Raw genomic sequence first — 12,975 nt, forward strand, 5'->3', positions numbered from 1 at the left:
AAAGTTTCTGGCTATTAATTCTTGGAATTTAGAATATTTTGTGAACACTGGGGCATGGTGTGGTATAGAAGCTAGATTAACAAAATGTTGCCTATTTCACTTTAATGAATGGATAGCTTTGTTTTCTTGGTAGATTGATTATTATAGGTAATATACTTTATAAACTCTTTCAGAAAAGAGCTGTTTCCTTTAAAATCTCCTTGTCACTATTCCCCCTTTGATACCTTCTTGTGGTGGTTTAGTCGCTAAGTCCTGTCTGGCTCTTGTGACCCTGTGGACTTTAGCCCACCAGGCTTCTTTGTCCATGGGATTTCTCAGACAAGAATACTGGAGTGGGTAGCCATCTTCTTAAAGCTATGAAAAAAAAATTACCAACTGATCCCAATTAATGAGTTACTATAATAAAACCTGAATTAATGAAATTTTAATTATTTTAAATTATATTATAACTTGAAATCATATTTTCAAAATGAGAGCTCTATTTTAATTACAGTAGTTCTCAGCAATGGACAAAAATTATTCTCTCTTTTCTCTGCCTTTTTCAGGATATGTTAAAATCTTGGGTATTTGCAACAAATGCCTACAGATATTTAAATGTATTCTTTTTTTCCATTCAGCTTATCTCTGTCTTTCATTATCACTTTCTCTGTATTTTATCTTTGAATGGTTGGTTATTTTTGTATTCTTAAACAATGATCTTTTAATAATTGTAATATCTACAGACAGGGAAAAGCGATATGGGATGGAAGGATTTTTCTCCTTTTTAAAAAGATTTTTGTGAACCTGAAACAATCTCAGCATTTTTCTGTGTTAAGGAATTCTTCTAGGTTAAATTTTTGTCCAAAAAATAGCATTTTTAAACTACGACAACCATAGAAATTTTTCATGTTTCTATTTACATTAGTGCCTCTTTTAGAAACAATTGAATCACTTAAGGAATTTGCCTCTAGCTACTGAGTAAGGACTGGAACTGAGAAAGAAAAAAGCTAAGATAACTCATCAGGCACTTGACTTTTAAAGTCGGCTTTCTGGTTACTTTTGAATTATTTAAAGAAAGAAAAATCTCCCACAAAGCTCTACTTTTTAATTCATTGTTAATTATTGTTTCTTCGTTTTCTTTCAGAACTCTTCATGTTTCAGTGAGTTTTAATGAAGGAAAGTCTGTCATCTCGAGTTCACTAATAGTCACAGCCACAGAATGTGTAAGTCACAGTTTGCATAAAGTTACCTTTTGAAAATAACTCTACCCAGAAATAATTTATGGTTTCAGTGTTGCTGCATATGACAATAAAATACAAACAGTAACACTGAAGACAATTACCAGAAAACACTTACACTTGTAGATTGTTTTGCATTTTCCTTTAGTTTCATTTTAAAAGGGATTTTAAGAGAGTATACGTTGTGTTTTGATATTTATAAAATTGGAAAGTCATATCAGAATAAGGTTAGGAGAATGATTTCCAAATGAGCTATTCTTTTTTATTAAAACAATAACTATAAAGAAAGTAATATCTTTCTCTTAATGAAGGTTGCAATGTAGTATCTAAGACGTTTATCATGTTTTTGAAATTATTAGTGCATGTTAATGAGTGAGCTTATTATTTTGTCCATTTTAATGTTGGTATTTTCTCATGAGTAAGGAATTTGATTTTGAAAGCTTGATAATATCTTGGCTTGAAACTACATTGAAGCTATAATTTAATTGAGGTGATAGATTTGTATTACCTAAAATGCAATATTTTGATATGTAAATTCCATTGATAAGACTATGTTTTCCTTAATTTTTTTGGTTTAAGTCTTGATATTAGATTGTTGAACATGAAAACACAAAGCATTAAAGGGAACTGATCACATGGCTGTTAGTCTTATGATTGCATTTTCTTTGTAAAAAATAAATAAATCAGAGCAAAAAAAAAAAAAAAAGAAATTCCTGCCCTTCAAAAGACCAAAATCCCAAACCTAAACATTGTCTTGCATCTCATGATTTCATGAGATGGTTTTACATTTTGATCTTTTACTTTGAGAGACATCCTTCTTCCAGAAAAAAAAAAGGCAACTCAATATTATCTGTATAGAGATAGTTTATTTCTTCTTGTAAGAAAACATTGCAGGGAAAACAGCATCCATATGGACTCTTGGGTCATTATTGAATTCCCTCGATAACTCTTTTTCAACACTTGTTTTTATTTTTTTATTTTAAAAATAGCTAGGCTCCCCCACCCCACCACCCCCACTTTTTCATCTTCAATTCATGTTGCAATTTATAGATTTTGTGGATGTTGCAGTTTATATATTTTCTGGTCCCTCAGGATGTGGCTGAGATTACAAACATTTGTGGTTTATGGTTTCTCAGTGTTCCCTCACTGAAATGGCATTATTTCTCCATCTATCCTATTCTGCACCCCCAGTTGTTTTTTTTTACCTCTCTTCCACTCAAGTGTGGTTATAGGATCTTTATCTGGATCCTATAAACATACACGGTTTCCTTGTACAGGGATGCTGAAGTTATATGACCCATTTGGAATTTATAGGTTGTATGCCTCCTAGAAAGAGGAAGTCTTTCTAGGTCTTGCTTGTATTCAGGGGAGTCTAAGATCATGGCATCTGGTCCCATCACTTTATGGCAAATAGATGGAGAAACAGTGGAAACAGTGACAGACTTTATTTTTGGGGGCTCCAAAATCACTGCAGATGGTGACTGCAACCATGAAATTAAAAGATGCTTGCTCCTTCGAAGAAAAGTTATGACTAACCTAGACAGCATATTACAAAGCAGAGACATTACTTTGCCAACACAGGTCCATCTAGTCAAAGCTATGGTTTTTCTAGTAGTCATGTATGGATGTGAGAATTGGACTATAAAGAAAGCTGAGCGCCGAAGAATTGATGCTTTTGAACTGCGGTGTTGGAAAAGACTCTCGAGAGTCCCTTGGACAGCAAAGAGATCCAACCAGTCAATCCTAAAGGAAATCAATCCTGAACATTCATTGGAAGGACTGATGCTGAAGCTGAAACTCCAACACTTTGGCCACCTGATGCGAAGAACTGACTCATTGGAAAAGACTCTGATGCTGGGAAAGATTGAAGTCAGGAGGAGAAGGGGACGACAGAGGATGAGATGGTTGGGTGGCATCACTGACTCAATGGACATGAGTTTGAGTAAGCTCCAGGAGTTGGTGATGGACAGGGAGGCCTGGCATGCTGCAGTCCATGGGGTCGCAAAGAGTCACACATGACTGAGTGACTGAACTGAACTGAATGTGACTAGAGGTGGTTTAAGAGTAAGGTGATTTCAGGAAAAAGGGACATTAATTGTATCAAAGATGGAGAGAGTGTGGGGGCATGTTGTAATATTAAACAAGGGATCTCAGTCATTTCCATTGAGAAGAGATTTGAGCAAAGACTTGAGGAAGATGAGGGAGTAAGCCTTGAAGATCATGTAAGGGAAGAGTGTTTATGTGGAGGGAGCAGCTAAAACAGAGCCTAAGATGGGACTGTGCCTGGCTGGCTTAAAGAGAAACAAGGCAGCCAATGTGCAGGGTAAAGGCAGCTAGGGGAGGAGGAGGCTTGAGATGAGTAGAAGAGAGTAGAGGGAGAGGAGAGATCATAGTGGGTTTTATAAGTCATTGTAAGGACTCCAGTTTTTCTTCTGAATGAAACAGAAAGCCATTGGAAGGTGACATGGTGGTTGTTGTTGTTCAATTGTCAAGTCTTTCCGACTCTTTGTGACCCCATGGACTGCACCACGGCAGGCTGTCCCATCCCTCACCATCTCCTGGAGTTTGCCCAAGTTTATGTCCATTGAATCAGTGATACCATCCAACCATCTCATCCTTTGTCGCCGTCTTCTCCTTCTGCCTTCCATCTTTCCCAGCATCAGGGTCTTTTCCAGTGAGTTGGCTGCTCACATCAGGTGGCCAGAGTATTGGAGCTTCAGCTTCAATGCCCCTCTTTCCAAAGAATATTCAGGATTGATTTCTTTTAGGATTGACTGATTTGATCTTGATGTCCAAGGGACTCTCAAGAGTCTTCTCCAGCATCACAGTTCAAAAACATCAATTCTTCGGTGCTCTGCCTTCTTTATGGTCCAACTCTCACATCCATACATGCCTACTGGAAAGACCATAGCTTTGATTATATGGACCTTTGTTGTCAAAGTGATGTCTTTGCTTTTTAATACACTCAGTTTGTCATAGCTTTCCTTCCAAGAAGTAATCGTCTTCTAATTTCATGGCTGCAGTCACCATCCACAGTGATGACATGGTATGACAGTGTTTTAAAAGGATTATTACCCACCAGGGTTCTTGGCCTCCTTCATCAACAGAAATTGATCAGAGGCCAGACAAGAAATTCAGGCAAGGTTTTGTTGGGGCCCCTGTTGCAGCAAGGGGGAACGAGAGCAAACAACAAGTTCCTCTGCTTTCCTGCTTGCTGGGCAGGGAGTTTGTCGCTTATATGGGGTGAGGGTAGTGGTGTGTCCAGGGGTTGGGCCAGTGGGGTGGCTTAGGTGGTGGTGTGTGCAGGGAGCATGGACAGTACCCTGCTTTCGTTCTGACTCTTCAGAAGTGGCAGTTAGGTGTTTTGATCTCTTTGGATCTTTTGTCCAAAATTTGCCCTAACTGTGCATGCACACAGTTATTTTTAGTCCCTTACAGTTTCTTTGTATTTTGTTGTTGGAGGAGAGGCCTAGGTACAAGCGCTGCAGCACCGTGCGGCAAAGGGTCTTGGGTTCCATGTCTGTCTCAGGATCGTTCTGGTTGCTGGACAAAAACAGACTTGGCAAGATAGGGGCCAAAGTGGAGACATAGAGACCAATTCTGTGGCTAGTTCAGTAATCTAGAAGTGGGGGGTGGGGAGGAGGGCGCGGGGTGGTGTGTGTGGCTTCACTATCTGCTAGAGAGATAGCAGTGGAGATGGTGAAGAAGTGGTTAGATTGAACATATTTTAAAGGTAAAGTCTATGGGATACCTAGGCAGATTAGGTGTGGTTGTGAAAGGCAATAAGGGCAGTTCCAAACTTTTTCACTTGAGTAACTAGAAAGATACGTTGTCATCAGGTAGAGTTGTTTTGGGGAAAAAATGAGGGGGTCTCTTTTGGAAGTGTTGAGTGAAAGATGTCCATTTTTTCATCTCAGGGGAAGTATCAGAAAGGCTATTGAACACACGAGTCTGAAGTTTTAGAAAGAGGTCTGGATTGGAGGTGCATGTTTGGGAGCTGTTGTATGGAATGAAAGAGTTAACCAAATTCTATATGATTTTTAATGGAAAAAAAAAAAGGAGCTTTAAGAGGTAGAGCACGAAGGGGAAGAAAACTAGACAAAGGTTTTTATTTATGGAGAAATCTAGATAAGCTGGGTCTTGAAAGGAGAGCAGATCTTCAGCAAGGAGAGAGAAGTGGGGAGCATTTTACAGATAAATAGTAAACAAATTGAAGCAGGTAAAGACAAATCAGGGGTATGGGATTAACAGATATAAATTATTATATATTGAATAGATATGCAACAAGGATTTACTGTACAGCACAGGGGCTATACCTGTTATATTATAAAGCCTTTATAGAAATATTATCTGCAAAAATATTGAATCACTATACTATACACCTGAAACTGACACAATATTGGAAAGCAACTATAGTTTAATAAAAAGTTAATTAATTAAAGAAATTTAAAGTAGATATATTTGGTTGGAGTAAAAATAGTGGAAGGAAAGCTTGGGAATAGAAAATTTAGATCAGATTATCAACAACCTGAAAAAAAAAAGGAGCTTAGAGTTCATCCTACAAGTCTGTGGTTCCTCAGCTTTAGTACACAGAGATGTCCTATTAAAAATGAATGAAGGAAAGAAAATCTTCTGTGTTCATGAGAGCTTGAGCTTCCTCTGTAGAGACAAAGGTTTAGAGAGTTTTTTCTTTCCAGTTTTATTAATATAATTGACATATAGCACTGTATAAGTTTAAGGTGTACAACATAACTATTTACTTACATAACCATGGGATGATTCTTTTTTTTCTCATTAGATTTAATCATTATTTTATTCAAGCTCAAATATGTTTGGTTTTGTTGTTGCCAAGTCATGTCCGACTCTTTGCAACCCCACGGACTGCAGCACGCGAGGCTCCCCTCTCCTTCACTGTCTCCCGGAGTTTGCTCATATTCATGTCCATTGAGTCAGTAATGCTATCTAACCATCTCATCCTCTGCTGCCCTCTTCTCCTTGTGGATGGTAGTAATATTACCATTTTATTGATATGGAAAGTGAGACTGGAGCTGATGACAAAGGACCAGTGGATCTGTGCATGACATCTCTATTCAGAATAGAATTGGACAGTGGGTAATACTATGATATAATAAACAGTGGGCATTGTATTTATGTGGTACCTAGCCTTTCAGGCATATTTGGATATGATAATTAGGGAATGTTTTGAAATATTCAGATATTGATAATTAGGTTAGTAATCTTATTCATTCTAGGATGATGTTTTTGGCTCTTCATAGGCATTTGAAAGTCACACCAAATAAAATACCATTGCCTTAGCAGCTGATTAATCCTCGTGGAAATCGCACAAATAAAGAATCCCCTCTGTTCTCCAAGAGCATCTGGGCTTGGTCCTACTAAGGCACTTATGTCACTGGTTTGTAATTTCCTGTTTACTTCTCTGCCTCTCTCTGCAGCCTGTGGCTTGCTCACTGCCTCGCTTTTGGTGCCTGGTGCTTACACAATGCAGGTGCTTCAACGTTATTTGTTAAAGGAATGAATGACAGTACCTATATATTCGACGTGGGGATACTAAGGTTTAGATTTAAGAGATTTAAGCTTAGGGTCTGAGGAGGGCTTAGACTTAGGCTGTCTGTTTTCTCTCTCTCTCTTTTTTTTTTTTAAATTTTGGCCATGGACATGCAGCACGTGGGATTTTAGTCCCCTGACTAGGGATCGAACCCATGTCCCCTACTTTGGAAGCACAGAGTCTTAACTACTGGACGTCCAGGGAAGCCCTCAGGGAGTCCATTCTCTTCATTTGTCGCAGAAGAGCTCCTAAATGTGTCTCTCTTTTTAAAAATGCAGTGAGAGATGTTTGTTCTCCCCTTTGGAACCACTGCCCTTCTGATTCTTTTAGAATAATATACTAAGAATGTATTTTCTGAGCAAGAGTTAGTTCCAGACACTGTGCTAAGCCCTGCACATGTGCTCAGCACTTTATGATTTAATTCTCATCAATGAAGAGAAGGCTGTTATTATGATCTTAATTTTACAGATGAGAAAACTTAGGAACACAGAGAGCCACCTCCAAGCTTTAGTGCCTATATATGCAAACACAGTAGAAGGTGCTTCCTCTCGTAAGTGGATCTAACTCTCAGTAGGATATACACAGCTTGATGCACAGAATATTAAATGATTTCAGCCTTCACTGCCTCCAAGAAAGGGGAGACTCGAAGCTTGGAGACTCTGGAGGTTAAATTATTTGCTCAGTTTCATAGTCGAGTAAATGCTAGAATTGAGAATTGAACCCGTCTGTCTGCCCCTGTTGCACAATCTTCCATTCATTACCGGTCCTGATCTGATTTATGTAAGATAAAGGTTGACAAAATTTTTTTTTTTTTTTTTTTGGTAAAAGGTCAGATAGTAATTATTTTCAGCTTTGGTGGCGATACAGTTGCACTACTCAACTCTTCCATAGCGCAAAGGCAGCTGTAGGTGTATAAACAAATGGGCATGGCTGTGTTCAACCAACTATGTACACTAACCTTTGAATTTCATGTGATATATTTTTCTTTCATTTTTTTCCAGCTATATAGTAATATAAAAAATCTGTTTTAGCTTGCCAGGTATCTTATGAAATTGATGAGCTGATTTGGCCTGTGAGTCATAATTTGCTCATTCCTGATACGAAATATTTCAAAAGAATCCAGTAAATGAAGACATCACTTATGTTATGACTCTTTTTTTTTCTTTCCCAAGCTCTGAACTCATGGAAATGAAGTTGTGGAGATCTAGTTCCCCTTTTCTGTTTCTGTTTTATTCTAATGTGGTTGCTGTGATTAATTATTTTCTAGATAGATTGCAACATGCTATTCACAAAGTTTTGAAATTTTTGAGTGATTCCTCTTGTAGTTATTTTGCAAATACAGTAGTAACTGTGATTTGTTTTTATACTTATTTAATGACTAGAATTTCACATCTGTTTGGCAGAGTAAAGTTTTTCATTGTACCTTATAGCTTGCTTTGAATGAAGAAAAGGAAATTAGATTCAGATAAAGTTCAAAGACTGAATGCATCCAGGACAGCTAGAAAATATATTCCTTTTACCCCCAAATCAAGCTAAAGGTTCTGTCCCCAGCTGAAACTTTAAAAAGTTTTGGCTTCACAACCTTGATCAACACCGGGGTTAGTTAGTTAGTGTTAGTCACTCAGTTGTGTCCAACTCTTTGTGACCCTGTAGACTGTAGCCAGCCAGGCTCCTCTCTCCATGGAATTCTCCAGGCAAGAATACTGGTGTGGATTGCCATTCACTTCTCTGGGGGATTTTCCCAACCCAGGGGTCAAACCTGGGTCTCCTGAACTGCAAACAGATTTCTTACCATCTGAGCCACCTGGGAAGCCCCAAGGTACTAAGTCTCTAATTGGTCTCCTCAGCTAACTTGTCTTTGTAGACATCTGAAAATGCTACTTGTTCAGAACTATAGTTAGGAAGAATTGATCCAACAGATGGCCACTTGGAAGGTCATCCAACAAATTTGTTAGGTATTAACCCAACAAATGGCCAATTCTCTCTGTAATAAAGAGGATTTCTGCTTTCCAGAAGTTTGTGTTTCATTAGTTTCTTCAGTTGCTTCAGGTCCCCTCAGATTCTGTTTTCCAGCCAAAGTTGTCTTTTCTTGTTCTTGCAAGAAGCCACTCGTTAGACCCCCACTTCTTCCCGGGCTTTCTTATACTTCCCCAGGAGGTCCTCTGAGAACCCCAGTGCAGGCTAGTTCCTCCTTTGCCCTGTTTCTACTGTACCGTCTTTCCATCCTCCTCACATTTATGTTTGTGTGTTCAAGGGTTGTCCCTCTAACTAACCTGTGGGCTTCATGAAGGCTTGCACAACATAGCTTTGGCAGCTTTTTAACTTTCTGCTGTTTAAAGAGCGTCACACCTAAACAGAAGTGAGAGGCTTTTAGTTTCTCCTTATGATACAGATCTCTGTGTGATCAGATCTGGTTTCATCTGACTCTGAAGTCTGCACTTTGCAGCACAGTGTCTGCTCATAGAACTGAAGTCTATGTGTTTGACCTTTTTTCTTAATTTGTTTATAAAGTTAGCTGAACAGTGAAATTATTTCCCTTTCGTTGCTGAGGTCTTTCATGTTCTGATAACGGCTCTGGCAAATCAAAACAAAGGAACTGTGGAAGCCTGGATTTGTATCCAGTTAACTGAGCTAATGTCTGGGACTGGGGCATCCAGGGATATATTTATGGCAAGTTCCAGTTGCATTCAATTCTTTGCTTACTGTGACCTGTTCTCCATCATGTTTAACTTAAACATGATAAAGATTAAGTCTGTAGGTCTGTGGAAACTGTATATTTTCATAGTTTTCTTGTATACTAATCTTTAGAATCAGTTGAGATGATAATATTATTATACAAAATGATATTTACATCTGGATGTACATAGTATTTTGTGAGTGTTCCTCATAGGGACATTTTTGAAAGAAAATGCAAGAATTTTGACTGCCTGTCATGGCTAGCCCATCTACTTTATATTCTGTCAGTATGATTTTCTGAATTTCCTGCTCATGACACATTTGTAGAAGGAAGAAAAAAAAACACTAGCCACTAAACTTGTAGCATATTCACACCCTCCAGTTTCATGTCTTTATTTCTGAACATAGGATTTGAATTCTAAGAAAAGGGGAAAACAAATGTTCATAGTACCCTTTTGGAATTTGTGAGCAGAGCCAAATGGTGAGCCATTTCCATGGACACTGTGGCTCGATCCTCATGCGGGAAAGGTCTAGGGGGAATGTTGTGTTCACTCCATACATGAACAGTCACAGATTGAGGGTGTCTTATGTAAGAGCTTAAAGGTGGGATCATGAATTTAACACATTCGACAACATTTCTCCCATAGGATATCATAGTTTTCTATGTATTCCATTGACATTCTTTTCCTGTTATATTCTTGTTTGTCTAGATTTCAGAGCTTAGTGTATCATTGCATGATTTGTTCATGAATGTTTGGAATTCCGTGTAGAAAGATACATTTTGAGTGTTTTCATAAGTATCCTGATGTGTGCTCTGATTTACTTACTTTGGTTTTGAGGACAAAGAACTTATATAATTACCTGAACATTTTCTATAATGTATTTATCTCCTCTCTCTCACTGATGCACACACATATATACACACAAGTTTCTATCTGCAAGACAATGACTTAGATGTTTAGGCTACATCAATAAATACATGTTGAGTTTACACTTTAATTCTATCAAACTGTACATCAAGAAGTTTCTAGATGCCTGAATGTCTTTTCATTTCTTAAAACTGAAATTAATGTCTGATGGTAAATACCATGTAGTAGCATCTTCAAGTGCCTTAAGAGTGGGCTAATAGTAAATAATAGAGCTTTATGAAGATTGTATGTGTATGTGAAGTTTCTGTGCTTATTTTTGTTGTCTTCTGAAAATAGATTACATGACAAGTCAAAGATTCTAGGTGGTATTTTGGTGGTGTCTGTTTTGGTTAATTGGCAACCTAACATCAGTTATATAAATAGCTTGTATGGTTATTCCCTCTTATATCCAGATGCAAAATTAGAAAGCAAAGGATGGCTTTCATTGTTCAAGTATATATTTGAGTGCTAATCTTCTCCTAAAATTTCTGAAGTCAGTGCATGTTTTATGGTCTATGTTGCCCTGAGAATTATTCTAAAAGTTATTTTTAGTGGATTTATTAAAATTGAAGCGCAGTTAATCATCAATGTCTTTGAAAACTGATTTGTTTGGAGATAGTTTCCAAGTCACTGTATGGTAATCTCTTTTTCTTTTTTTTACACTGTGATATACTAACAGATGATACAGGGAAACTATGACTCACATTTCAAGATTTTTCTGATAAGCTATACAAAGAATATTTTGCTGCTGCTAAGTCGCTTCAGTCATGTCCGACTCTGTGCCACCCCATAGACGGCAGCCCACCAGGTTCCGCCGTCCCTGGGATTCTCCAGGCAAGAACACTGGAGTGGGTTGCCATTTCCTTCTCCAGTGCATGAAAGGGAAAAGTGAAAGTGAAGCCGCTCAGTCGTCTCCGACTCTTAGCAACCCTATGGACTGCAGCCCACCAGGCTCCTCCGTCCATGGGATTTTCCAGGCAAGAGTACTGGAGTGGGTTGCCATTGCCTTCTCCAGAATATTTTGCTAACGCTCCTTATACTAATACTTTTGAAAACTACCTTCTCTTCTCTTCTTCAGTTATTCAGAAATAACTATCTACATAAAGAGGCTTCTCTGGTGGCTCAGTGGTAAAGAACCCACCTAGCAATGCAGGAGACACAAGTTTAATCCCTAGGTCAGGAATATCCTCTGGAGTAGGAAATGGCAACCCATTCCAGTATTCTTTTGCCTGGAAACTTCCATGGACAGAGGAGCCTGGGAGGCTACAATCCATGGGATTGCAAAGAATCAGATACTACTGAGGGAGTGAGCAGTCAAGCATGTCTACATAAAGATCATTGTCTCTTTGTGCATAAGTTATTATGCATTACAATTCAAATTCCATCATAAAATGTTCTAATTAAATGCTGGCACCATTGTTACTTCAACATCCAAAAATCTTTTAGCTTTTTGATCAGTCCTAACATTTCCCCAAATGGATACTGGGGGATCCTAGTTCTGGAGGATATTGATAATGTTATGAGAAAAAAATTGATTTGTGCTGATGTAAGTTGGACTTTTTTTTTCCTACTACAAAACCATTCAGACCTTTAAAAATATGTTAATGTGCACAGTGCTTTTCTAAGAGAGATATCCTGGTTATCACTTTGCCACAAAGAATTTCATGCTTTGGGAACAACTGACTTTATTATTGTATAGATTAGAAAACAGAGTCACCTAAAAATTAAACAGCTTGCTTATTAGACCTCCACTAATAAGGAGGTCTAATAAGGAGGTCTCTAACAAGTGTTAAGACCTCCACTAATAAGGAGGTCTTAACACTTGTAAGGCAAGGCCATTCTAAGATGAGTGTTGGTAGGTTCTTTCAGCTCCAGGCTCTCTCTTTATCAGCTTTTGGGATAAATGTGACTCTTGCCTTGATTTCTGGGCTTGTACTTACTTGTTTTGAATGACAGGGTGTGTATCTCTGAAAACCTGCCTTATGAAGACCCAAATTCCCACCCAGGCAGAATGTATTGATTTATTTACAGTTTTTTTTTTCCTTCCTTGAAGTCTTTTCTTTAAAAAAATAAAAACACAAACAAAACATTATTACTGGGGATATCAGAGAGTAAGCATTTGAAAGAGACACCTTATTCTCTTGGAAAATTGATCTCTGTGCTAAAAATTAAGTAAATACTCTTCTTTGTGTCATAGCTCAGTTGGTAAAGAATACACCCACAATGCAGGAGACCCTGGTTCGATTCCTGGGTCAGGAAGATCTGCTGGAGAAGGGATAGGCTACCCACTCCAGTATTCTTGGGCTTCCCTGTTGGCTCAGCTGGTAAAGAATCAGCCCGCAATGCGGGAGACCTGGGTTCGATTCCTGGGTTGGGAAGATCCCCTGGAGAAGGAAAAGTCTACCCACTCCAGTATTCTGGCCTGGAGAACTCCTAGGACTGTATTCCATGGAATTCCATGGAATTGCGAAGAGTTGGACACGACTGAGCAAGTTTCACTTTGTGTTTGTGGCTTTTGCCATCTCATTTATTTGGAGTTCATTCTCTTAGTAAATAGTTTTACATACCAGGCCTGGAGTATACCTGGATAAGTAGATTGGGAACAGGC

At 38.3% G+C, this 12,975-nt stretch overlaps 1 protein-coding gene across 4 annotated transcripts in view; it reads left to right on the plus strand.

Moving 5' to 3' along the window:
- Positions 1–12,975, plus strand: part of ANTXR2 (ANTXR cell adhesion molecule 2) — a 170,580-nt gene that overhangs the window by 62,186 nt on the left and 95,419 nt on the right. For all 4 annotated transcript variants that reach the window (XR_014080542.1, XR_014080540.1, XM_081583933.1 and 1 more), the window contains exon 11: positions 1,124–1,202. Coding sequence is in view for 2 of the 4 variants with exons in the window: in XM_081583933.1 (XP_081440059.1) it covers positions 1,124–1,202 (79 nt within the window). In the remaining 2 variants the exon portion in view is untranslated. The remainder of the gene's footprint in view (positions 1–1,123; positions 1,203–12,975) is intronic.

Source organism: Giraffa tippelskirchi, chromosome 1, assembly GCF_054371585.1.
Source record: "Giraffa tippelskirchi isolate mGirTip1 chromosome 1, T2T-mGirTip1v1.2.pri, whole genome shotgun sequence".
NCBI lineage: Eukaryota > Metazoa > Chordata > Mammalia > Artiodactyla > Giraffidae > Giraffa > Giraffa tippelskirchi.